The following is a 27,676-nucleotide window of genomic DNA, read 5'->3' as shown; positions in this document are numbered from 1 at the left end:
GGTTAACTAGTTTCTCCTGAGAGCAGACCTTGTTAAGGAAACCAGAATGCTCTGGTGTATTTAAAAATGGTTACCTCTCCTCTTTCCCTGCAGGAAGTATGAGGCGATTTTTCTCCTGTATTCACTGTGAGAACCTGGTCAGGCTCCTGGAGGTAAACTCACAAAAGCGTGGGGAATGCCACCCCCCTCCATGATGGGGTGTCCCTGGAGTTTTTGACTCTCAGACTCATCCACACGGAGCCTCCAGCGATTCATCAGTTACAGTTCAGGTTTTCTTACCCTGGATTGGTCCATATGGAGGTTTCTGCTCTGGTAAGTTGTGATTCTCTGTATTCACCTCTCCTTCCAATTTTGGGGGGCAGCTGTTTGCCCTGTGACCTCACTTTTCAGATGAATCTAGGAAGATTGTTGATTTTTCAGTTTGTTCAGCTTTTTACTTGTTGTGTGGATAGAGTGGTGACTTCTACGCTCCTTACAGCTGCCATGTGTTTTTCAGATAAACAGTTGACTTGTTGGGGTTTTGGAAAAGTGGGAACACAGTAGCCTTGGGGGAGGATTAATCCACCTCCCCTGGAGGAGATGTTGAAGGAAACATTTAATGGAAGACAGTGCAGGTTTTAAAAGAAGGAAGGCAGATTTTTATCTAGGCGTCTGAGACCCACAGGAGTGGGGTTATGCAGAGTTTTTTCAAGTTAAGGATAAGAGATTTAGTTTTTTAAATTTTTCTAAGAGGAGATTTCATTATGGGACATTGATTTCTCAGTTGAAGCTTAATGATAACAGGGGTTCATATAACTGAAATCTGGGGCTTAATAGTGTTGGCATTGTGTTATTTTATTTTATTTTATTTTATTTTTTTTAATAAATTTATTTATTTTATTTATATATTTTTGGCTGTATTGGGTCTCCGTTGCTGCGCGCGGGCTTTTTCTAGTTGTGGCGAGAGGGGGCTACTCTTCGTTGCGGTGCACGGGCTTCTCATTGCGGTGGCTTCTCTCGTTGTGGAGCACGGGCTCTAGGCACACGAGCTTCAGTAGTTGTGGCACGCGGGCTCAGTAGTTGTGGCTCGTGGGCTCTAGAGCGCAGTCTCAGGAGTTGTGGCGCACGGGCTTAGTTGCTCCGCGGCATGTGGGATCTTCCCGGACCAAGGCTTGAACCCGTGTCCCCTGCATTGGCAGGCGGATTCTTAACCACTGCGCCACCAGGGAAGCCCGGCATTGTGTTATTTTAAATGTGCTGTCGTTGGTTAATCGTTAAATTGTTATTGTCTCAAGAAAGTATGGGGCTACCTTATTATCTGGGTGAGTTTCCATGTTTGGAAAGAGATTTGAGACCGAATGTGAGATTTGGAGCTGCTCTCCTGGGCAATATTTCTCAAAGAAATGAGTGAGAAAGCCTGTTGGTTTATTTGCTTGTTTTGTATTATAATCATTACAGTTTTTGATAGAAGTATAGTTGATGTATAATATTATACAAGTTACAGGTGTACAATATAGTGATTCAAAAATTTTAAAGGTTACACTTCATTTATCATTATTATTAAATATTTGCTGTCTTCCTCATGTTGTACATTATATACTTGCGGCTTATTTTTTACTGAATAATTTATATCCCTGAACTCCCTACCCCTATCTTGCCCTTCCCCGCTTCTCTCTTCCCATTGGTAACCGCTAGTTTGGAGAAATCCTGTTTAATAGTTGCTTTAGGGATTCCAAGTTCAGCTCTCCAAATGGAGATGCTGAAGGAACCCCATCAGTTCCCGTGGAAGATGGCCCAGTTTTCGGCTATGGGTAAAGGAAAGCAAATGCTACCTTGCAAGCCATGTATTCAGGATTCAAGGTGCCTATTATCTAAATCTCTAGTCTGATGAGGCTGTAATTCCTTGCCCAATTTACATAAACTACTGGATTGGATTAAACCAGAGGTTCTTAACTGGGGGGCAATTTTGCTTCTTTTCCCTCCCCTGAGGATATTTGGCAACGTCTGGAGAAATTTTTGGTAGTAAAATTGTGGAGGGTGCTACGGGCATCTGGATCCTGCTAAGCATTCTGCAATGCACAGGACAGCCCCCAGCCCCCAACAAAGAATTATCTGGCCCCAAAAGTCAATAGTGCTGAGGTTGTAAAATCCTGCTCAGTGGTATATATCTGAAGGTGGAATTGCTGGGGCACGGGGTATTTGCATGTCCAACTTCACTAGAGAATACCAAAATGTTGCCCCATGCAGTTGTGTTAATTTCCTCCGGTAATTAGTGTTCCAGTGATTTTACAGCCCTGCTCATCCTTGGAATTGCCAGTGCCAGTCTGGTGTTTATAATTTGCATTTCCTTGATCATTACTGAAGTCGAGCACCTTTTTGTGTCCTTAGTTGTCCATCTGGGTTTTCTCTTCCTGAAAGTGCCTTCTCAAGTTTTTTTGACCTCTTCTTTTTTCTCTTGCATCATCTGCTTCTTTCTTATTGATTTGTAGGCATTCTTAATTCTGCAGATGTTCTTTGAAGTTATACATATTATTGATATCTTCTCCAACTCTATGGCTAGTTCATTCATCCTCTTACCGTGTCCTTACGTTTGATACAATCTTACCAATCATTATAGCTAATGGTTTTTCTGTTTTTCTTAGGAAATTCTCTTCCTCATTCTAAAATCATGAAGATATTCTACTATATCTTCAAAAAGTAATATAATTTTGTCATTCTCAACTAGGCCTTTTGGATTTTTGACCTTTTCTACTTTTATTTATTTTCTTTTTCTTTTTTTTTTAAACATATTATTTATTTACTTTTGGCTGCGTTGGGGCTTCACTGCTGCGCACGGGCTTTCTCTAGTTGCGGCGAGCAGGGGCTACTCTTCATTGCGGTGCACAGTCTTCTCATTGCAGTGGCTTCACTTGTTGCAGAGCGTGGGCTCTAGGCGCACGGGCTTCAGTAGTTGTGGCACACAGGCTTCAGTAGTTGTGGCACACAGGCTCAGTAGTTGTGGCTCGCGGGCTCTAGAGCGCAGGCTCAGTAGTTGTGGCACACGGGCTTAGTTGCTCCGCAGCATGTGGTATCTTCCCAGACCAGGCTCGAACCCCTGTCCCCTGCATTGGCAGGCAGATTCTTAACCACTGTGCCACTGGGGAAGTCCTATTTATTTTCTATTTTATCAGTTTATCCTCCAAACTTATCATTTTCTTTGTATCCTTTTTCTTTCTATTAATTTCTTTGGGTTTAGTTTGATGTTCTTTTTCTAAAATTCCTAATATGGAAGCATAAAAATAAACACACTAAAATAATAAAGGCAACTTCTATGTTGAAGAAGAAGAAATTCTGCAAGTCAGAAGAAAATGAAATGCTTCTTTTTAAGTGCTGAAAGAAAAAAACAAAACAAAATAAAATCCTGTTGATGTAGAATTCTATACAGTGAAAATATCTTTCAAAAATGAAGATGAACTTTTCTTTCCAGTGAACATAGAGTAACAAGGACCAGATTTACTCTTTGACTTGAAAAAAACAAAACCAGACAAAATGTATGAAACAATTATTTGTGAGACATTGGACATCAGGAAATGAACAGTGATTCCTGAGAGCTGGGATATTAATGAAGGAACTGTATGCTTGCCCCAGCTTACAGCTTTGGGAGAGTTTTCAGGCTTGGGCATAAAGAGGGCAACCCAGGTGAAGTCCAGTGGACTCCCTGAGTTGAAGGACTGAACCTGAGAGTCCAGGGAGACCAAAGTAGTTGGAGTTCTCAGGACAGAGTGCCAGAGAGGGCTATAATAATAATGATGTCATATAATATCATTTGAAGATAGATTATGATAAATTAAAATGGATACTATGAATCTAAAAGAACCACTAAAATAAGAAAACAAAGAGTTATAGCTAATAAGCAGACAAAAGAGATAAAATGGAATTGCTATAGACTGAATGTTTGTTTCCCCAAAATTCAAGTGTTGAAACCTAACCCCCAAAGTGATGGTATTAGGAGGTGGGGGCTTTGGGAGGTGACTAGCTCATGAGGGTAGAGTCCTCATGAGTGGGATTAGTGCCTTATAAAAGAGACCCCACAGAACTCCCTTGCCCCTTCCACCATGTGAGGACACAGTGAAAAGACCTGCATCTAGGAACCAGGAAGCAGGCTCTCACCAGACACTGAATATGCTGGGACCTTGATCTTGGATTTCCCAGCCTCCAGAACTGTCAGCCACCTGATCTATGGTATTCTATTACAGCAGCCCAGATAGGCTAGGACAAGAATTATAAAAAATATTCAATTAGGGACTTCCCTGGTGGCACAATGATCAAGAATCCGCCTGCCGATGCAGGGGACACAGGATCAATCCCTGGTCCAGAAGGATCCCACATGCCACGGAGCAATTAAGCCCATGTGCCACAACTACTGAGCCTGTGCTCTAGAGCCTGCGTGCCACAACTACTGAAGCCTGCATGCCTAGAGCCCGTGCTCCTCAACTAGAGAAGCCACTGCAATGAGAAGCCCACGCGCCACAAGGAAGAGTAGCCCCCACTGGCCGCAGCTAGAGAAAGCCCACGTGCAGCAACAAAGACCCAACACAGCCATAAGTAAATAAATAAATAAATAAATAAATAAATAAATAAATAAATAAAGTTATTAAAAATATATATATATATATTCAATTAATCCACAAGAAGGCAGGAAAAGATGAAAAGAAGAAAGAACAAATGGGATGAACAGAAAACAAATAGCAAGATGAGAGATTTAAACCCAGCCATATTAATAATCATATTAAATGTGAATGGTCCTTGTATGATTTTATATATGATTACATGGAGGCAGGGGAATTATATGGAAGAATAGATACTAGCCTATTTATATTTGTTACTTTGGAACGTAGGGGCTGAGGAATTAGCTTTCTCTATATATTTGTATGGTTTGATTTGTTACACCGTACGTTTATTATGTTCTTCAAAGAAATTGAAAACATAAAAACCTATCATCAGAGCAGTTAGATTCCCTTGTCTCCAGCTCTATCCAGCATATCCAGGTAAGCTATTACTGCTTATCATTTCCACCCCCAAGATTAAATTTTGTCCTGTAGTGAAATGGGGTAAATGGATAAAATTCATTGCTGTCTATAGTCCAACTCAATGAGGTGGGGAGAGGTTCATTGTTCATGTCACAACCTGCTTCATTTGTTTGGGTGGCGTTCTCCATGATTGCGAATCCTCTCTTATCTCCTACGGCAGAGACTGCTAGTTACCTCCCTATATCTATTCTTTCCTTCTGTAGTAACAGAATCCCTGATTTTTGGCTGGGAGTATTGCCCTCCCAGCATAAAGACGTTTTTTTCCTGGTCTTCCCTGTAGATAGCAGTGTTCATATGACTAAGACCTGTCCAGTGGGATGTGAGCAGAAGTGACTCATGCCTCTTCTGGATTGTGCCCTTAAAAGAAAGGACATTTTACACACTTTTCCCTTCTTACTGCTGTTTGAGATACAGATGTGGTTGATGGCGATCTTGAATCATGGAGAGGAGGAAAATGCCCTAGAGATGGTAGAGTAGTCATTTAGAAGAAGCCTAGTCTTCTAAGTTTCTTAGATGGGCTTATGAGAAATAATTGTCTATGATTTTTTTAAGGCACTATTGTTTTAGTGTCTCTATTACAGCAGTTTCATCCATCTCCTAAGCAATATAACTCCATCCCTTTTTAGTTCTCATTTTATAATTAGGATTGGAATGATCCCCTTCCCCATTTATTTTAAAGTAGTTTCCATGTAATCTCTTTTTTTTTTTTTTTTTGAGCATTGGTTCTTTTTTTAAAAAATAAATTTTATTTATTTATTTATTTTTCGCTGCATTGGGTCTTCGTTGCTGCATGCAGGCTTTCTCTAGTTGCGGCGAGCGGGGGCTACTCTTGGTTGCAGCGCGTGGGCTTCTCATTGCGGTGGCTTCTCTTGTTGCAGAGCACGGGCTCTAGGCGCGTGGGCTTCAGTAGTTATGGCACGTGGGCTCAGTAGTTGTGGCTCGCAGGCTCTAGAGCGTAGGCTCAGTAGTTGTGGTGCATGGGCTTAGTTGCTCCACGGCATGTGGGATCTTCCCAGACCAGGGCTCGAACCCATGTCCCCTGCGTCGGCAAGCAGGTTCTTAACCACTGCGCCACCAGGGAAGCCCAGTTTCCATGTAATCTTGATGTTAGAAGATGATACCTGTAAGAGTTTTATTTTCTCTCTCATCAGAGAAGAAGAGAAAAAATAAATCTAAAGCTTTCTCTTTGGGAAAAAAATAAGCGATAAATCCCTGGTTGTGCTAATCAATACAAAAGAGATACCAATTCTTGGAAAACTCTCTAAAAATACATCTGGAAATTTTAAATAATTCAAAGTAACAGACATGATAAATAACATAGTAAAAAACTTGAAAGTACTGAATTAAAAGACAATTTGGAAGAAAAAAATATATTACCAAAGTTGATTAAACAGGAAAACAACAACAACAATAAAAAGACATAAAACACTCAAACAATTATCCTGTAAAAGGTTCTGTACTCAAAAGGTTCACAAATGAATCTTTCCAGACTTTTTTAAGGAGATGATTTCTATTGTTTATAATTCTCTCTAGAACAAACCAAAAGGTAGAAAACTATGTAGCTGAATCTGCAAAGGACTCAAATCCCTGATGTCCAAACCTCATACAGGAATTAGAAAAAAAAGGAAAAGCAATCCCATGTTACAAAAAAATAAGATTACTTTTTTTCAAAAAGAGCATGAGCTGAACCTAACAGCATATTTTAAAAGTTCTTACAGGTTGTTTCCAATAATGCAAAACATTAATTGATATGAAACTTACTATTTGAACATATTAGTAAGTAGCTTAAATGATCATTTTATAGGTTTTTCAAAATCACATAATGACGTTCCTTACCCCTAACATCCCCCTCCAACACACACACACACACACACACACACACACACACACACACACACAAGATACATGTCACAGAGAATATCTATTTCAGACCAATATTGTATTTGGTGGTTTAAACTCTGCAGGCAGTTCTAGCAACATTGTAAAATAAGAAGTCAAATTTATTAACACTATTATGTAATATAGGATATCCTAAAGTTTTAAGCTTTAGTAACTTTAGCAGTATAAATGTTAGAAGCATATGAAAAGCATCATTTTATTTTTAAATTTTAATACTGTTTTATTTAACTCAGTGTGTCTAAAACATTGTTCCTTCAGCATATAATCATTATGAAGTTATTAATGACATATTTTACATTCACTTTTTTCATATCAAGTGTTCAAAATTCAGGGTATTTTACAATTAAAGCACATCTTATTATTTTTTTTTGCTATTACATGTATTGGGTTGGCCAAAAAGTTCGTTCGGGTCCCCACCCTCCCCCCCCCCCATCTTCACTGGAGTATAAACGCTTTACAATGTTGTGTTAGTTTCTGCTGTTCAACAAAGTGAATCAGCTATATGTATACATATATCCCCATATCCCCTTCCTCTTGAGCCTCCCCATCCCATCCCTCTAGGTCATCACAAAGCACCGAACTGATCTCCCTGTAATGCACATCTTAATTTGGACTAGCCACCTTTCAAGTACTCAATAGTCACATGTAGTTAGTGGCTACTGTATTGAACAGCACAGATCTATACAATCACAAAGGAAAATTTTCTTCCAATAACCTCTGACCCTCCACTTGAAACCCATTACACTTTTCAACAGCTCTAGGAATCCGAAAGTTCTTCTTCGTGTTGCACTGATAATCTGAAAAGCATCATTTTAAGTTTAAATTCCTGTTACCTTCACTTAGTGAATTTTGAATAATAAATTTTAATAGCAAATAATGAGAGGAAAGAATGAGAGGAAAGCCACACAATACAGTAGCTAGTCAAAATAAGCAGAAACTACAGAAAAATATTTACCATTAACTGTATCTTTGAAACTAAATGAAGACCAACCAAATGAAAACAGGCAAGGCTATTTGTTCAGAGCTTGTTAGAGCAAATGAGACAGTCACTGTCACTTGTTTCAGTAGAGACTCAAAGACAGGCAGAGGAATGCGAGAGTTTTACAGTGGAAAAAGGAAGATATCTGGTATGCCCTCTTTGGAGGTTCTTGGTATGGGGAAGCTGAAGGCTGGCTTAGATGCAGGGCATCCTATGAGCTTGGTTAGGGGAGCATGTTTTGCTTTCTTTGGTTGGTCCTAATTAGAAGCAGGTACAAAAACCAGGGAAGCTGTCAGTTATTGATCCAGTCCTGGTCATTTGGAGCCAACTGCTATAAAAGTCACTGTTTAGCTTCCTGGAATGTGACTAGAGATAGTGGTCTGGCTTCCTGGGCTTTTTACTGTAGGTAAGGGGGTTGGTTTCTTGGGTAGGTCACGGAGGTGGTAGGTCAGAATTCTGGTGTTAATTATTATTTTTTTGCCTCGCGGTATGTGGGATGTTAGTTCCCCCACCAGGGATGGAACCCCCGCCTCCTGCATCGGAAGCTTGGAGTCTTAACCACTGGACCGCCAGTGAAGTCCCCACAGTTCCGCTTTTATATGTGGTCTGGCCACTGTCCAGTTCATATATTCGGCATCTCATATGTGTGTATGCATATATATATCGCCATATTCTATCATGAGCTGCAGACATAATACTTAGGCAAGTGTTCCCTGAGACCTGAGAATTATTTCAAGGGTGCCTCCAGAGTAAAAATATTGAGAAAGGCTGCTTCTGATTCCTCTACCCCCAGACGGGGCTAACAATACCTATTTCGGGGATTGTCATGAGGGCTGAAGGGCAGGCATTTTTTACAGAATAACACATCCGACATGGAGCTCCTCAGAGAGCAGACTTTCTGGGACAAGGCCTACAGCTAGGACCAGGTTGGACTTTCAAGACTGGGGAGCCCATAACCTGCCCCTCAAAATGGCGCCGGGATGGAACGGATCCGATCAGATGCGGCGGGAAACCACCAGGGTCACTGCCGGCCCGGCAACACCGTGAAGATGGTGTGTTCATGGCCAGCCCGCAGGTCCATCGGGGCTGCCAAGAGACACGCCTCCTTGCCAATCCACGTCGCCACGCGTGCCCGCCCACGCCAGCCCCTCCGTGGCCGGAAGCGCCTCTGGCTGACCGGAAGTGCCTTGCCGCGGAGGCTGCCGGGAGTTGTAGTTCCACCCCAGTCCAGGGGCGCCTACGCAGTGCAGGGGTGTCCGAGTGTGATCTGCGCACTTCCGGACCCCAGGCTGGTCTTACGGCATCCAGCACCTCGGACCTGGCCGGTTCTGAGGTCTCCGCGGCACCTCGGACTGGTGGTTCCCTCGGCTCCTGGCTGTAGGGAGGGCACGTGTGGCGGAATCCATGGCTGCATAGCCAGGCGGGCCGCTAGGAGGGGGGTGCTCTGTGCGGGGGGGCCGGGTGGGCGGCTCCGTCTGACGTCTTCTGCGGAGGGTCAGGGTTTCTGTCTGGTGTGGGCTGGGGGCCACAGGCTGACTAGGTCTCACTGCTTCTCTGACCTCCCACAGCTCAGCCTCTTCCGAGCCCACCATCCACAGGGGGCTACCGCAGGGTACCCAGTGATAGCCTTGGCCTCAAGGAGCGGGGGACTAGCTCTCCCGCGAATGGTCACCGCTTTTTCCCGACGGTGGATTTGTTTCTGACCTTTGACCTGGAGCTTCTCTGCCCACCCAGGTCCCTGAACTCCACTCAGGCGTCCAGACCTCCTGTGGGTGAGGAGGGAACTGCTGAGGAAAGGCCCCCCTTCTCTCCGACCCTCCCTCACTCCTGCGGACCCTACATCCAGCCAAGGGTAGGCTCTGAGCTATGAGGGCAATTAAGGAAGTTTGTGAAACGATTGTTATTTCAGGGGTCCACAGTGTCAGTATTCATCTAACAAGCCTTTAGAGTGTCTGGGTCAGGCCCTCGGGAAGCACCGGGTCCCATCCGTGGCTGGGGTCCTATGGAGATGTCACTCCTGTGAACAGATGAGGGCCCTCAGGGTGTGGGTGCCCTGGTAGTTATCTCTACTGGATGAATGGACATCCTGGGAGGGAGGGAGGTTCCTACTGGGGGAGGCGGGGCTAAAGATCAGACTTAAATAGGGTCTGCGTAGGTGGAAGGGGGCAAAAGGGTATTCCAAGCGGAGGGAACCGCATATGCAAAGGTAAGAGGCTTAAACCGAGGGGGTACGGCTGGATTCCGCGCTCTGGAGGAGCCTTGAGGTGGTGAGGGAGCAGATCAAGCTAGCTTAAGGGGTGTGGACTGGGTCCTGTTGGTGCCTGAAGTGTTTTAAGCAAGGCAGTGGCGCGGTTATACTTGTTTTTTGGTCAGAATGTATGAGCGGCTGAATAAGGTAGTGAGAGAGGAGTAGAGGCGTCGTATCTCAGATTTGTGAAGCCGTAGCAGCGCCGGGTCTCGGGAGTGAAGGTGCGGTAGTGTGAGCGCATCTGTTTGCAGACAGAGAAAGTTCAGTGTAGTCTGTTCTTTTAAGGCAGTTGGTGAAGAAAGAGAGCAACGTGAGGGTGGGAAGTGATGCAGAAATGATGGAGGATTTGTCTTTCTTTGATTCTTTTTTGTTCAAGTTGGCACAGATTTGAGCTGTGGGGAAAAACTGAAACCGGTACTATAGTTTTAAATCTTGATAAGGTCAAATGTATCAGGTTTTTCCATTATGCCTTGAACTTGGGTTTTATTGAAGGAGTTTCCCCTACTGCAATCCATAGTTCTATATATATATATATATTTTCTACTATTTATAATTAGTTATATTAGGAAATATCTCAAATGCAGCATGCAAAGTAGAAAAAGAAAGAAACCTTTGTGCTTATCATCTAGATTGAGCAAATGTTAAAGGTTTATTTGCTTCAAATTTTCTGAAGAACTAAAACCTCATAAATACTTGAAGGCTTTTTGCATCCTGCCTATTGCATTTTCCTTCTTCTCACTCAGAGGTAACTTCTGAAATTGCTATGTATCCTTTCATGTTTTTATTTACTTACAAATATGAATGTAGCCACAAACAATATATATGCTTGTGTTGTATATTCATTACTTTTGCCTATATTTCTTTTAGATTTTTTTCTTATTTATTTTTAGTGTATTGTCTAGATACAAATCCATTTTGCCTTGTGCACATTGCAAAAATCTTGAATGGAATTTGATTGGACCTAATGTTTCTTTGATGGGTATATTTTTGAGTATGGATCCATTTCACTTAATGTTCTGTAGTTTATTTGGTTTTCTGTTGCTTTGTTAATTTGATTAATTTATATTTTTCTGGAAAGTTGTCCAATTTAATTTCAACTTAATGGCATTATTTATAATAGTCTCGTAATTAAAAGAAAACTCCAGTATATCTGTAATTGTCTCCTTTTTCATGTCCAAAAATTGTTTCTTTTTTGCCTTTTCTTGTTTTCTTGATCAGTCCTGCCTGAAGTTAGTCTATTTCACTAGTTTAAAATACAAAACAACTATTTTATTAGTTGTAATAAATCCTTTCCAAGAATTGAATTTAGTTTTTTCTTTTTAATTTTTCATTTTGGGCACAATTTCAGAATTACAGAAAACTCATAATAGTAGAATGGTGCAAAGAATTTCTAAATACCTTTCATCTAAATTCCCCAAATACTAACATTTTACCACATTTGTATAGGGGGTTCCAGGAACTGGAGGGATTTCAGGGCCAGTTAAGGAAAAAGATGTAAACATGAAGTGGCAGGAACACATACAAAGATTATTTACGCATGCGTGAGGGAGAAAGGGGCCTCTTGCAGCATGAGCCCACCCAGAGGCTGGGGCCCAGGGGCCACTTCCCAGAAGAGAGGAGGACGAGGGAACCCCGGGGGTATCTCTGGGTCAGAGCCACTTGGGGTCTTTATATCCACATGGTTTATAGCTATCAGAAACTGGGTGTGGTTTCACAGGGTGGGTAAAGCATGCAGCTTCTAAATGACTAAAAATGTGCTGATATTTGGACTGTGTTTAAAACATTCACATGTGTTGACATTTGAGTTTGGGGCTGCTAGTCTTTTGAGCTATTGGTCTCAGTCTGCTGTGAAGAAATAAACCACCCAGGGGCCATCTTCGGCTCATTGCTAATACAGTTAGCTTTATCCTGCTTTTCCTCCCCCCTCTATACATATATGTGTGTGTGTAAATACTTCAATGTGCATTTCCCAAAAACAATAGCATTCTGTCACACAACCACAGTATAATGATCAAAATCAGGAGATTAATGTCGATGCAATACCATTGTCTAACCCATGGATCTTAGTCAGATTTTACTAGCTGTCTCAATAATAATTTTTCTAGCTAAAGAAAATCCAGGATCATGCATTGCATTCCCCCCCACATCTCTTTACTTTCCTTTACTCTGGAACAGTTTCCCAATCTTTCATTGTCTTTAATAACATTGATGTTATTGAAGAATACAGGACAGTTATTATAGAATGTTCCTCAATTTAGGTTTGTCTGGTGTTACATCATGATTAGATTCAGGTAATACATTTGTAGCAGGATTTTTTAAAAAATCTGCTTAATTATTTCTTTTATTCTTTTAAAATTTCTTCTCATACTTGTTTTTTTTTTTTTTTTTTTTTACGTCTTTTGAGTTTATTCTCTTTTTCTGTGCTAGCCTCCTGCATTGAATGTCATTAATTTCCAGTTTTAATTTAATGCCTATCTTAGGGCTGTAATTTTCCTTTAAGTATGTGTTTGTAAATATCCACCAATTTTGGTACGTAGTATTTTTGTAGTCGTTGTAAATATTTTTGCATTCTTTTTATTTTCTGATTTTATTACTTTTTGGTTTAGAGAGTGGTATCTATGCAGTATTGATTTTTAAAAGATTTGTTGAGGTTTATATTTTAGCTTGTCAATTTTATAACTATATCAGATGCACTTTAAAAAGTGTATATTCTCTAACTATTGAGTTCATTCTTCTGTCTGATCCAGTAGGTCAAGCTTTTAAATTGTTATTCACATCTTATATATTCTTACTATTTTTTTTTGTATCTTAGATCTTCGTTTCTAAAAGTATATACTAAACTCTTTTTGCTGTGATTGACGATTTGTCAGTTTCTCCTTGTTGCGTCGCGTCAGTGTTCAAGTGCATTTGAGCTGCATATGCATCGTGTACATTTGCTGGGGACACGGACCTAAGATCTAGTTGACTTATGGTCATTGCTTTGTCTCCTTCCAGTGGGTCGTTCTTTCTTGTTTTTTGTCTGTCTCCGAATTTTTAAAATGAATGCCGCGCATTGTGTGTTGGGGACTTCTGCTGGGCCGTTTCAGTGTGCGGAGCTGGGAGGGCAGGAGTTTGGTTGCGACAAGACTGGTCAGCAGTTGCGAGTTGCGCAAGGCAGGCATTTGTTGTCTCTATGGTTACCGTCGGCCTCGGCTGGCGTGGCTCTGTGCTTGGAGCCGGCTGGTTGCTGGGTCCCCCTCCGCGGCCGGCTTCCCCCCCACCCCGCGCCCCTTGACTCTCCTCCTGCTGGCACTCCCGCCTGCTCCTCGGTGCTGGCTGGCCTGCTGGAGGAGGGGCAGGGTGCTCTTTGTGTCTCAGTCTCAGGAGGGCCCTGGGGCCTTGGGGATGCTGCCCGTCCCCGCGAGGTTGGCGGCTCTAAAAGTCTGAGCCCAGGACCTATGTCTGCGCCTCTCCCATGGGGATAGTGTGTGTTTGTTTGTTTGTTTCTTTTTCCTGCCACATGCGGTGGGTCTTACCAGTGCTCTGGGAGCAACAGGGTTTTGCTAACCTTCCCCCAGCAACACAGGGCTTTTGTTCCTCAGGAGAGAAATTTCTGGAAGGATGGGGCTTCCCGCGTTTCCAGCAATGGCAGCCACTCCCCTCCTGTAGGCCTTCACTACCCAGGGAGTCTCCACGTGGTCTCCAGCTCCGCCCTGTCTGTGTTCGTCCTCTATATCTGTATAACAAACAAATCACCACACATTTAGTGGTTTAAAGCAGCTCACAGCTCGGAGGCCAGAGGTCCCGGTGGGATGGCCACGCTCTCTGCTCGGGCCTCCAAGGCCAAAATCAAGGCACTGGACGGGGCGGCCTCTTCTCCGGGGCTCCGGGGGAGAGTCCGCTCCAGGAGTTCGGGGTCAGGCGGAGTGAGTTTCTGGCGGTTTAGGTCGGAGGCCCCTGCGTCCCTGCCCGCTGTCGGCTGAGGGCCTGTCTCAGCATCTTCTCACACTCACGTCTGTCTTCAAAGCCAGAGGCGATGCACCGGCTCCTTCTTGGGTTTTCGCTCTTCCAGACTCCCCCTCTGCCCCCCATCCATTTCCAACTCAGAGGTGAAGTGTCCTGCTGATATTTTGACCTGAGTCTCACCATGTCGTCTGTTTATTTTCAGGTTCTCTTAGTGTCTTTGCAAAGGCTTAGAATCGGACTGTAGCCAGGGCGGCTCTGTCCTGTCTGCATATTCAAGCTTCTTTCTACCCGCTTCTACCTGCAGAGTCTCGGAGGCCGGAGCTGAGCCTCCAGCTGACGGTAAGTCCTCAGCAGGAGAGCAGAGCTGTGGCGATCGGAATAGGTCCCAGTCCTCAAATCCCAGGCGTCCCAGAATAGAAAAATTCTAGTAAGGAAGGTGACCCGGGGAGCAGCCATCTCCTTGCCAAGAGGGATCCCTCTCTCATCCCGCTCCGTAGCTTAGGGCTGAAGTTGGAGGCTCACGATCTGGGGCAGCCCCCCGAAAAGTGCCCCTACAACAGCCCAGGACCCGCTTGCAGGCAGAATTTGGGTGATATCATTGCCTTAGGGGATCATCTAGGACTTGATTTAGGGGAAGGTCTGGTAGGAGGAGAGGGGGGGGTCTCCTTTAGGGTGTGAGAAGCATGAACTAGCAGGGAAGGGACCCCCATGGCTCTGAGGGTGACCCCCCCCAACCACCGATTTCTCTCCACTCATTCGCGTTTACTCTCATTCTCTGCTGTCCATCCAGCTAGATGTGTAGCTCCTCCCATCCCACTGTCACCTCCGCACCTGACTTCTGGTGACCTGTAACCCCACCCCCCCTTCTAGTTGAGTCAAGGCTCAGACGTTGCTTTCTTAACCTAAGAGTATTTCGTTTTTCCTTCTCCTGTTAAAGACGAAAGAAAATGGGCGTGAGAGAGGTGTTCAGAGCCACCCAGCTTACTAGAGGCCGAGCCAGCACTAGCCCCCAGGGCTCCTGTCCGGAGGAGGCTGGGCGGGGCCCTCATCGCTAAGCCCCGCCCCTCCCCACCCTCCACCCCTTCAGACCTTCTCATGGATTTCCTCTCCTCCAGGGGCAGGACTCTGATAGGAGGTCATGGAGAGAGAACCCAGTAAGATGATATATGTATATTTTTATGCCATACTTAAGTATTAAACAATGAGCACGTTTACTGTTGAAAAAATTAGAAAATGTGAAAAACAAATCCTACCGTGTGAAGGTAACCATTGCTAACATTTTGCGTGTTTTCTATAGAATTTTTTTCTTTACATGTTTATGAATACCCATTACATGACGACGAAGCAGGAAATGGAGTAGAGGGTCACAGACCACTGTTTTTGACCCACGCTGTTGGGCCCGCCTTCCTGTATTAGCTTCCTGGGGCCGCCATCACAAGTACCACAGACTGAGTGGCTTACACAACAGAAATTGAATCTCACACAGTTCAGGAGGCTGGAAGTCTGAGATCAGGCTGTGGGCAGGGTTGGTTCCTTCTGAGGCCATGAGGGAGGACCTGCTCCAGGCCCCTCCCCGAGCTTCTGGAGCTCTGCTGGCAATCCGTGGTTTCTGCTGCATCACCCTGACCTCTGTCTCCCTCTTCGCATGAACTTCTCGCTGTGTCTGTGTGTCCAAATTTCCCCTTTTCATAAGGACACAGCCATATTGCGTTAAGATCCACCCCAGTGACCTCATTTTAACTCGATCATCTGCAAAGACCCTCTTACTAAGTAAGGTCATGTTCTGAGGTCCTGGGGGCTAAAACTCTGACATAGCTTTTGGGGGAACACAATTCAACCCACTGTACTTCCCCTCCGGGATGCTATCTCAGGGAACCCCATAGCTGTTGGGTCACTTCAGGTTATAATAGAATTGGCCCCCCTCAGTTGCCAACTGTCTGTGAACATCTTACTCTCATGTCCAGTTTCCAGCTTCTCCCTCCCCCGTGTGGAGCCAGAGGTCTGGGACCTCCCCATGGGAAGGGCATGTGATCTGTTCTGTCTCTGCTCCTCAATTCTTCCTTCTCATTGGATTTCCTTCTTTCTCCTCCAGGGTCAGGGTATGAGGAGGGAAGAGTAGAGGAAAAAATAGCTCAAATTTTCCCCTGCTTGGTGTTATTTGTAGCTCTCACCTGCCTAGTGCTGGCTGCCCTCCACTCCGCAGGAGGCCACGTGATGGCCCTTTGTTGGGGTGCCCAGCCTGGGACACCAGCGGTGGCTCTCTGAAGACCTCCATGCTCTTGGCTCAGTGGTCCTGCCCCTCAGGACCGGCTCTCTTCACCCTGCCAGCAGCCTGCTTCATCAGCGTCCCTGCAGTAGGGCTCAAGCCCACTTAGCTTCCCCACCATCCACTTGGCTCCCCCGGGAACCCTCCCATCCTTGATCCAGCAAACGCAGGCCGTGCAGGTGGCTTCCACCCCTGCGCCCTCCCCTCCCCTGGCTGCCGTGGGGAGCCTCTGACTTCTGAATTCTTCAGCTGGAAAGCTGGCTCCTGTTTCTGGGTTCCTGCATGCCCTAAACATTCAAAGGAGCCCCCCTCTGGGGAGTTTCTGCAGCTGGACATACGCCAGCCTGGGGGTGTAGTTCTCCCTTTTTCCAGGCTCCCTCCAGAACCCATGAACAGTTTTCTTGGAGCACACCCCCTCTTGGCTTGCAAGGGGAGCAATCCCCAACTAGGACGGGAGGCAAGCCCCACGGTACACTCCCTCAATAGACAGCTCTCCTTCGATAATTTCCCTCCCCCAAAGGAAGGAATCTGTTAGGGTGTGTCTGGAAGCTCCTCCTTAGAATTTGGGGTGTTTGGGATTTAGCTAAAATTTCCAGGCACGTGGGAAAAAATCCCATCCATTCTCCTGTTACGCATCTGTGAATCATATGCTATGTATCCTGCTTTTTTCACTTGCTGGTATTGTTGGAAGATCATTCCATGTCAAATATTTATAATATTTTAAGTTGATTCATAGCTTGGCATGCTTTAATTGTATCATAATTTATTAACCAATCTCTTATTTTTAAGCACTTAGGTAGCCTCCAATTTTTAAAAAAAGACACCCTCAGAATTCTTTATGGAGTTTCTGTAATTCTAGAGTTTTAGTGTCTCTGCAGAATTCTTGGATCAAACTCCAGTGTGTCTCTATCCTGAGTAGGAACTTACCTAGGACCAACCTCGTGTCTATTCAGGAGAGATAGGTGTGGGGTCCAGTTGATGCTTCCAGCCACAGTAAATTTGCTCCTGAACCTTCGTGTTCCTGTTCCCTGGGAAAATGAGGAAAGGAGGAGGAGGGCTCAGGAGAAGTCATCAGATCTTGTCCCATATTTGGTAAGTGGCAGAGCCAGACCGGGACCACTTCCTGGGCAGAGATCAGCACAGTTCAGCCAGCCCAGAACAGGTCTTAATAATAAAATTTACTGTCGAGAAACTACAGCTACGAGAGGAGAAGCAAACAAAACTTAGCAGGATCCACGGATAGAACTGAGCGCCCCAGGTTAATCGACCTCCAGTTGCCTTAGCTAAGTGCCATTGAATGGACTCCGCCTTCTAGAACCCATTTTTATATTTTCCTGTGAATTTCCTCAACACCAGGGGCAGGAATGGTGATAGAAGCTTTGGGTTAGAAGATTAGTAGGCTACAGATATTTTTAAAATGATCATTTTAAAGGCATGATCATATATGAAATGCCCATTTGTCATAGAAGAGCTTAGAAAATTCATCTAAGTACAAAGAAAAAAATGTAAAATTGGGCATTATCCAACTATGCAAAGCTAACTACTACTTGCATTTTGTCTTACATCATTTCAGAGACTATTCTGTGTGAGAGAGAGTGTGTGTGTGTGTGTGTGTGTGTGTGTGTGTGTGTGTGTGTGTGAGAGAGAGATCAAATAGTTTTCAACCACCTTTTTCAGTTGCCAGTATACGATCAATAAATTGTCTTCTATGGTTTTATTTTTATTAGCTACATGATGTCTATTTCCCTTTGGTTGTGGTATATTCATTTAACTCATCCTCTATAGTTGGATATTTAGTTATTTCTGTTTTTTCAGAGTTTTACCAGATTGTAATAAATATCTTGGCCACTAAATCTTTGCCCGAACTCATGACTGTTTCTTCAGAATAAATTTCTATTAATTAAATTTCTGGGTAGTGGCAGGGGAGGGTAGTAAATTGCACACTGATTACTGCAACACAGGGATGTGTATTCATTAAGTAGAAAAATAATTCAGGTTCAAGCCTCAAAGTTGGGTCCCCATCACATTCCAAGGTGAGGGCTTTGCTCTGATAAGCGGGGTTCTTGGGAGGAGCCCCCATGCCACCCCGTGCCTGGGGTGTTAGAGCAGTTGATTCTGAGGCTGGAGGCAAGCTTGGCCTCTCATGTCCTCTTCTCCCCCCACCCCAATCTCTGCCTCCACAGGTGTCTGCTTTTCCCAGACCAGCAAGGAAGGACCATGTGCCAGGTGAGTGTGGCATTTCTTTCAACTGCGCTTTTTGTTTTACCATGGATTTCAGGATGCTTGTAAGAATTAATCCAATCAAACACAATGCAAGCAGAAATCAGGATCCGTGAAAATAGGAAGAGAGTGGACGATCAAGGCCATGGGAAAGGCAGTGTGGGGGCAGTACAGAGGCTGTTGGGGTTTATTAGCTGCCCTCTAAATTTATGCGTGACATGCCTGGCACTTTAAAAAGACAGATTCCATCCCATATATGACTTGTGTTGTCTGGGACAAGCATATCACCTTCTCAGGGGAAATAAAGCTTTTTAGGATATTTAGACATTTATGTGATGGGTCTCCATACGTGAGATATAGCAGGCAGATTCCTCAATAATAGGAACATTCAAATAAACACAACAGCAGATCTCCTGTGACTTTTTTTTTTTTCCAGTGTAAAGAGTGGATATTGTGCCAGTGCAGAAATCTGTGATTACAGTTGTTGGAGGAATCCAAACACTTAGGTCTGCATAAACAGCTGTATTACGGTTCACACTGACCTAGATAAACACTGCATGATCTAGAGGAACGAGTGAGTGGTATGTTCTTCAAACTGCTGTTCATAATAATTTTTGACACAGATGGAGCTTAAACAGCTCAAAGCTTCCGTCTTCGGCAGGGGCAGGAGGGAAATTGTGCGAGCTCGCCTGCCTCCTCTCTCCGTGACTTAGACCTTACCCATTGCCCTTGACCTCCCTTGCGTCCTTTCTCACTGGTGGTCATTATCTTTCTTCAGACATCATAATATCATTGTGTTCTGTCAGCCGGTCATTCTCAAATGCCTCTGTTCCTAAAGGGCCTCCCTCTTTACCCCGGGCTCTAGGGTTGCATGAACGTGAAGTGCACTGGTCAGAATCCTGGAAGTTACAAGAGCCCGAAACCCAGCTAGAGCTAGTTGAGGACAAAGACAAAAATCTAGGCAGCACCCCAAACTGGGAAGAGCAGGCATGCAGCTGGGACTGGGAGAGTTCCGCCCAGGGACCCAGATCTCACCAGGTGTCTCTCTTGTTCCCTTGTCCCTGTTTCTGTGACTCCTTTTCTCATGCCGACTTCATCCGTATGGCCAGAAATAGGGTGGCCATCAGCTCTCACATCTCACATTGACAAGTTCTGCCGCAGAATGGGACCAAGTCTCCTTTCATAGGGCCAGTTTGAAAGATCTTTGGGAAAGATTGGGATTGGTCCAGCTTAGTTCAAGGGCTGAGGGGCTGGGTCTGCAGAGGGGCGCTCCCAGGAGCACCATATGCTTGGCGTGGGGAGGAGGGAGGATGTTAGTCCCAGAGGAAGATGAGACCTGGTGGATAAACATTGCAGTTGTCCACTCCAGGAAGGCAAGCATTCACAGGGTGTTGGTTTTGAGCTCAGGGACCTGTCTTTTTTGCTGCAGAATGCTCTATCTACAGGTGCTTTTTTTAAAATTTTTTAATTGAAGTATAGTTGACTTACAGTGTTGTGTTAGTTTCAGGTGTAGGGACCTGTCTTGATGGGAGTGTCTGTGCTTAATAAAGCTAGGACTGTCTGGATATCTGATACCAGGAACATCTGGGGACAGGACCAATCTGAGAGGTTGAAAACCAGGTGGTGACTCCACAGCCTTCTCAGAGGAGAGAGCTGACTGCAACATGAGGCTGTCAGACCTGTATGTGAAGCTGGAGGTTTCATTTGGTGTCTTCTGGGGGAAACTATTGTTTTGTAGGAAACCAAGTCTCACTGGGAGCTTCTCCCTGTTACGGCTATGTGTGATAAAGATAATGACAATAAAACTTATAAAACTATCTGTTGAGCACTTATGTGCCGGTCTCTGTGTTTTTCGTATATTGTTTCATGAATAAACCCGTGAGATAGATATTACCATTAACTCCTTCCCTCATTTTACAGATGAACAAACTGAGGCTAGGGATGTTAAAATCCATTAGGCGATGGAGTTGGGATCTGAATGCAGGCAGACAGACAGACATAGAACTGGGCCCTTAATGATTAAACTGTAGTTTTATCTACCAATAGCAAATTCCCAGCAAAGGAATCCAGTAGTATTGACGTGTTCTAGACATGCATTGTCCACCACGGTAGCCAGTAGCCACAGGTAGATACTGAGCATCCAAAGTGTGGTTAATGTGACTGTGGTTCTGAATTTTTTAATTACATTTCAATTTAAAAACTGAATGAGAGTAAATATTTTTTCAGGAAACACAACTTTGTTTTGCTAGGACTACATTTCACCAAAGTGAAATTGAAAATAGTGTCTGAACTGAGATGTACCTTAAGTGGAAAATACACACCAGGTTTTGAAGATGTGATATGATTAAAAAAAGAATGAAAACTATATCAGTGATTTTAAAATAATTATGATATGTTGGAATTATATTTTGGATAGATTAAAGAGAGATTAAAACTCTTTTTTTTTTTTTTTACTGTTTAAAAGTGACTACTAGAAATTTTTATTTTTTTAAACCACTTTGAGGTATGATTGACATTCAATCTGTACATATTTAATGTACACAATTTGATGAGTTTACAGATAAGTGTACACCCATGAAACCATCACCACGGTTAAGGCGATAAACTTATCCATTGCCTCCAAAAATTCCCCTCCCCCCACCTTTATAACTTTTTTCTTTTGAGGTAGGAGCATTTAACATAAGATCTATCCTCTTAGCAAATTTTTAGGTATACAATACAGTATTGTTAAACGCAGGTATGATGCTGCACGGTAGATCTCCAGAAGTTTCTCATCTTCCATATCTGAAACTTTGAATCCTTTGACCAACCTCCCAATTTCCCCCTCCTCCCAGCCCCTGGTAACCACCATACTACTCTTTAATTCTATGAATTTGACTATTTTGGATTCCTCATAAGAGTGAGATCATTGTGATATTTGTCCTTCTTTGTCCAGCTTATTTCACTTAGCATAATGTCCTTCAGGTCCATTTATGTTGTCACAAATGGTGGGATTTTCTTTCTCATGGCTGAATAATATTTCATTGTTTATATATACCACATTTTCTTTATCCATTCACCCACTGATGGATACTTGGGCTGTTTCCATCTCTTGGTTATTGTGAATAATGCTGCAATGAAATGGGAATGTAGACATCTCTTTGATACCCTGCACTAAGATAATATCATCTGCAAACAGAGATACATTTATTTCCTCATTTCTGATGTGGATGCCTTTTATTTCTTTTTCTTGCCTAATTGCTCTGGCTGGACTTCCAGTACTGTGTTGAATAGGAGAGGCAAGAGTGGGCATCCTTGCCCTGTTCCAGAACTTAGAGGGAAAGCTTTCAGCTTTTCACCATTGAGTATGGTGTTAGCTGTGGGCTTTTCTAAACGGCCTTTATTGTGTTGAGGTAAGTTCCTTCTATACCTAATTTGTTGAGAGTTTTTATCATAAAAGGGTGTTGAATTTTGTCAAATGCTTTTTATGCATCTGTTGAGATGATTATGTGATTTTTATCCTTCATTCTGTTAATGTAGTGAATCACAGTGATTGGTTTTCATATGTTGAACCATCCTTGCATCCCAGGGATAAATCCTACTTGGTCATGGTTTATGATTCTTTTAATGTGCTGTTGAATTTGATGTGTTAGTCTTTTGTTGAGGATTTCTGCATCTGTGTTTATCAGGGATATTGGCCTGAGGTTTCTTGTGGTGTCTTGGTCTGGTTTTGGTATCAGGGTGATGCTGGCCTCATAGAATGAGTTTGGAAGGATTCCCTCTTCTGTTTTTTGGAAGAGTTTAAGAAAGATTGGTACTAATTCTTCTTTGACTTTTTGGTAGAATTCACTCATAAAGTTCCTGGGCTTTTCTTTGTTGACAGTTTGACAGTTTTTTGGTTACTTCTTCACTCTCTTATTTGTTACTGGTCTGCTCAGGCTTTCTATTCTTGATTCAGTATTAGTAGGTTGTATTTTTTTTTAGAAATGTATCCATTTCTTCTAGGTTGTCCAATTTGTTGGTGTATAATTGTTTATCATAGTCCTTATGATCCTTTTTATTTCTGTGGCATGAGTTGTAATGTCTCCTCTTTCATTTCTGATTTTATATATTCCAGTCTTCTCTTTTTTTCCCCTTAGTCTAGCTAAGGGTTTCTCAATTTTATCTTTTCAAAAAACCCTGATGATTTGGGCTTAGTTTGTTCTTTTTCTAAAGGTGCAAAGTTAGGTTGTTTATTTGGTATCTTATTTTTAAAAGTAGGTGTTTATTGCTATAAACTTGCCTCTTAGTACTGCTTTTGCTACGTCTCCTAAGTTTTGGTTTGGTATGTTTTCATTTTCATTTGTCTTGAGATATTTTCTAATTTCCTTTTTGATTTCTTCTTTGACCCAATGGTGTTTAAGAGTGTGGTTATTTAATTTCCATGTATTTAAAATTTCCCCCATTTTCATTACTATTATTGATTTCTAGCTTTGTGAATAATTTCAGTCTTCTTAAATTTGTTAAGATTTGCTTTTATGTCCTAACATATGATCTATCCTGGAGAATGTTCTGTGTGCTCTTGAGAAGAATGAGTATTATGCTGCTGTTGGGTAGAATGTTCTGTATATATCTTTTAGGGCTATTTGGTCTATAGCGTTGTTCAGTTCTGCTCTTTCCTTGTTGGATTTCTGTTTGGATAAGAATGGAGTATTTAAGTCTGCTACTATTATTGTATTGCTGTCTATTTCTCTCTTCTGATTTGTCCATGTTGCTTCACATATTTAGGTGCTTTGATGGTCTGTGCATATACAATTGTTACATCTTCCTGTTGAATGGACCCTTTTATAATTATATGACTTTCTTTGTCTCTTGTGATAGTTTTTGACTTAAAGTCTATTTTGTGTGATGTAAGTATAGCCAGACCTGCTTTCTTTTGATTACCATCTGCATGGACTATCTTTCTCCATCCCTTCACCCAATATGTGCCCTTATATCTAAAGTGAGTCTCTTGTGGACAGAAAATTGTTGGGTCTTGCTTTTTTATCCATTTGGCCACAGTGTGTGTTTTAATTTGAGGAGTTTAGTTCACTTATATTTAAAGTAATTATTGATAGGTAAGGACTTACTATTGCCATTTTGCTAATTGTTTTCTGTTTTGTAGTTCTCTTGTTCATCTCTTCCTCTCTTTGTTGTGGTTTGAGGATAGTTTTGTTAGTGATATACTTTGATTTTTTTCTCTTTATTTTTGTGTACCTACTGTAGATTTTGTTGTGGTTACCATGAGGCTTGCATTGAATATTTAATAGTGTTAACAGTCTATTTTAACCTGATAACAACTTAACTTCAATCGCATACAGAAACTCTACACTTTACTCCCCCCTCCACTTTGTTATGACAGATTTTACTTCCTTTTATATTGTTTCCATTAACAAATCTGAGATAATTATTCTTATACTTTTGCCTTTTAACTTCTAAACCAATATTTAAAATGATTTACACACTAACATTATATATATATATATATATATATATATAATACTCAGTATAAATTAAAATTGTAATTTTGGTCCTTAACTCATTCAGAGAGAGAGAAGAGGAGGGTGAAAGGGAAGGGGAGCCAAGCCCTGTTCTGGGTACGTGGAATCCTTTCTCTGCTTTCCTGTTGTTGCCACCTTAATTTTGACCATATCACATGTTGATGATTATAATTGTACCCAAACTTTATTTTTTTTATTATTATTTTTTGGCTGCACCATGTGACTTGCAGGATCTTAGTTCCCCAACCCGTGCCCCCTGCAGTGGAAACACGGACTCCTAACCACTGGGCTGCCAGGGAATTCCCTATAATTGTACCCGAATTTTATTCATTCTCTCCCTCCCAGTGATTCCCACCTCAGTGATGCAGTGATCTTCCACATCAGTTTGTCTTTGGTAGCTCCCCTTCTTAAATACTGTGATGGAGTCCCCATTGCATGTATGAAAAACCCTTTGTTTGTCCTATGATCTGACCTCTCTCTCTCTCTCTCTCTCTCTCTCTCACACACACACACATCCCCCTTATACTCTATACTGTCATTCCCGACTGTCATATATTTGCAGTTCCTACCAGATTTTCCTTGCCTTTGCTCAGGCCATGCCTCTTGATAGGAATATCCTTCCAACATCAGAACACAATTTATTTTTCATGATTCTGCTCACATGTGACCTCCAATGAAGCTTAACCTGACATCAGGATGTTGAATTTGACTGCTGTCTTCTTTGTGTCTGTTCTGTACTTAAATGTACTTCCATCATAGCCTTCAGTGTATTGTTACCACACAGCAGTCTCTTACATTCATCTCACTCCACCAGACTACAAATGCCCTAGAACAGAAGCAATGTGGCATTGAGCTTTCAACCTCAAGCACCACGCAGAACACCAGTGACATACCTGGTCTTCCGTAGATGCTTGTTCACTGAATGGATGGATGGATGGATGAATGGATGAACAGAGATCCAGAAGTGAGATATTTTCTAATGATCTTTTTTTTTCTCTCCCACAAAATGTCGTACAAAGTTAGGGGCATGCTAAGCTTCCTATATAACTTAACATGGGGAAACCTGACCTCCGAAGGTGGTAAGATCCATCTCCTCTACACCTTTGCCATAATACTCTGTGCTGAGCACTCTAGATTAATCAGGAGTGTGCTGTTCCAGGGGTCGTTATCATTCAGAGACGTGGCTGTGGGCTTCACCCGTAAGGAGTGGCAGCAGCTGGACCCTACACAGAGGACCCTGTACCGGGATGTGATGCTGGAGAACTACAGCCACCTGGTCTCCGTGGGTGAGGAAGGCTTCCTGTTTCCCCCCTGCCCGCCGCTCATGTCTGAGCTCCTTTCTTTTCTCAGTTACGTAAGACCCTGTTAAGTACTAAAAATGTTTGGCCTTGGGTTTCAACCATCAGTAAGTCTTGTTCTCATCTCACCTGGATTATTTGTGAATTTTCCTCCCAAGTGAAATAGCTATTCTTTGGCTGAGATGTAAATGTGCATTAGGCAGCCTGAGCCTTCTGCTTCCTTGGATGGCCCAGGTGGCTCAGCATAAATCTTGTAACTATTTCTTATGAACAGGCTGTCAAGTCACCAAACCAGCTGTGATCTCCAGGTTGGAGCAGGGGCAAGAACCGTGGATGAAGGAGGAAGAGATCCTCAGATGGAGCTTTCCAGGTGAGAGAGAACCAGCCTGGAGGGGGACAATGGACATGAGATTCCAGGAGGTCACAAAGCAGAACCTCAGATTTTTTTTGTTTCACACATCTGTGTTAAAAGCCTTGGATCTTTGCAAGCAGCTATGGACATCTGACCCAAGACCTTGAAATGCCCAAATGATTCCTGCTACCTGCATACCTCACACATCACTGCATGATTACTCTCCTTTCCCTGGATTTTAGAGAAAGACATATTCTTTTAAAGTTTATCCATTCATTCTATTCCGCTGCCCCCTTCTAAGACCTTGCTTTCTCAGTCTTTCTCTAGAATCTTCAGGCTTACGCTTGTCCCCATGGTTATAAAACAGGCTTTCTCATGCTTTCAGGGGTTCATAGATTTGTCCTATTTTAAAATAACTGTTATTTTGTGCCACTCATTTTTATTTTAGTTGTCTTTTCTTTCAATGCCTTAAAAATTATTTTCTACCTTTTATATGACTTTAAATTCATCTTCTTTCAAGACCATGTAACATGTCCCCATTTTGTCTGATACGTTATAACTGAAGTTTTTCCCCCATCTCAGTGTGATCCCACGGGGAGCTGAGCCTTTGTTTTATTCATCTTCATTTCTGCAGGACACACATAGTATATATTGACTAACCCCCTCTACTGTCTAGGACAAGGATCCTTTATCAAGCATTTGTTCAGGGCAGTTGTTATTAATCAGGGGTGCACACCAGACTCACTGGGGGAGCTTTAAAAATGCCCCCTGGCTGGGTCCCAACCCAGAAAATCCTGCTGGGGAAGATCAGTAGGCATTGATTTTGTCTCTTAGGAATTCAGCACTGGGGCTCAGGGAACATAAATATTTCTAAACACAGGAGTTCCATGGTTCCACTGCGTATTAGTGCCCAAGGTGAAATAGCGGGGTATTTGTGGTTTAAAATGTAATTAAAGAAAAAGCAAATAAAGATCTAAGCATAGGATGAAGAATCCAACAGTTAAGATTCTCCAAGTAGATTCCACAGTGCTGTGGAAACCAACTTGCCCAAGGAATGTCAGTATGGGTTTAGTGGAGGGGCTGATCTGCAGGCATATGGGAAGGGGACACGTAGGGTTGTGTTGTCGGCCAGATTTGGTTTTAAGGAACCAAATGAAGAAAACGGTCATCTGAGCAATCAGAGCACAACAGGGAATCTTCCCGGAGCAAGGATGGCTTGCATTCGGGTCTACGGTACTTATCTTGTGTCCATACACTGGACATCGTAAAGACCACGTAGATCCATGTGAGAATAAATCGCTGCAGAATGGACCTCTGACTCTAGGAGAATTCCTTTAACGGTTAAAGAACTTGATGCTTTGAGAAAATTAATTTGATATACAGAATGGAGGGGAAGTTAAGGTGGGAAGGGCACAGGAAGTGCAGGTGAGAGAAAAGCCTATTTGCAACCTAGGAATAAAGTGAGGGGAACTCACACTTCGTTCAGCCCGAGTCCTTTGCTCATATTTCCTAAACACCCTTCTCCCTAGAGTCCCCTGAAAACTCTGGTCTGTCTTCAGTCTTCGTTCATAATTCCTAAATACGCTTATCTCCGATGGGACCTCCTTATTATGTCTTCCCCTTACCTAGGGATGCTAGAGCTAGTACCGGCCTGTGATGGCCAATGGTGGCAGAATCCTCTGGCTCTGCATTCTGTAATGTCATCTTGAAATTGGTCACATTGGGGAATGCTTTCACCATGGAGATTGGTAATTGGTACAGATCGGGGTTTCTTTTCCTCTTGGTGACCTGGTTCATCAGCACATCAATGCCTTGAGTCCACTATCCTCTAGTTTTTCTCTTGTGTGTGTTTTCACCTTCTTCCCAATTTAATGTGTGGACTTGATAATAGCAGAGCTTACATATATTCACCATCAGGGTTTT

At 42.9% G+C, this 27,676-nt stretch overlaps 1 protein-coding gene across 12 annotated transcripts in view; it reads left to right on the top strand.

Annotated features, from left to right (window-relative positions):
- Window positions 1-244: 244 nt before the first annotated feature.
- Window positions 245-27,676, top strand: part of LOC137749763 (zinc finger protein 300-like) — a 32,004-nt gene continuing 4,572 nt past the window's right edge. Inside the window, exons 1-7 of one of the 12 annotated variants that reach the window (XM_068524000.1) lie at window positions 9,170-9,281; window positions 9,661-9,778; window positions 14,322-14,458; window positions 15,057-17,477; window positions 18,569-18,611; window positions 25,263-25,389; window positions 25,676-25,771. In XM_068524000.1, coding sequence (XP_068380101.1) covers window positions 17,422-17,477; window positions 18,569-18,611; window positions 25,263-25,389; window positions 25,676-25,771 — 322 coding nt within the window. In that variant the 5' untranslated portion in view covers window positions 9,170-9,281; window positions 9,661-9,778; window positions 14,322-14,458; window positions 15,057-17,421. Of the gene's footprint in view, window positions 313-9,169; window positions 9,304-9,409; window positions 9,779-14,321; window positions 14,459-15,056; window positions 17,478-18,568; window positions 18,612-19,041; window positions 20,648-24,109; window positions 25,390-25,675; window positions 25,772-27,676 lie in introns of those variants that run through there. The other 11 variants (XM_068523999.1, XM_068524001.1, XM_068524002.1 and 8 more) reach the window with 11 other exon arrangements.

Source organism: Eschrichtius robustus, chromosome 16 (genome assembly GCF_028021215.1).
Source record: "Eschrichtius robustus isolate mEscRob2 chromosome 16, mEscRob2.pri, whole genome shotgun sequence".
NCBI classification, from domain to species: domain Eukaryota; kingdom Metazoa; phylum Chordata; class Mammalia; order Artiodactyla; family Eschrichtiidae; genus Eschrichtius; species Eschrichtius robustus.
This window is presented reverse-complemented; position numbering and strand designations above follow the sequence as displayed.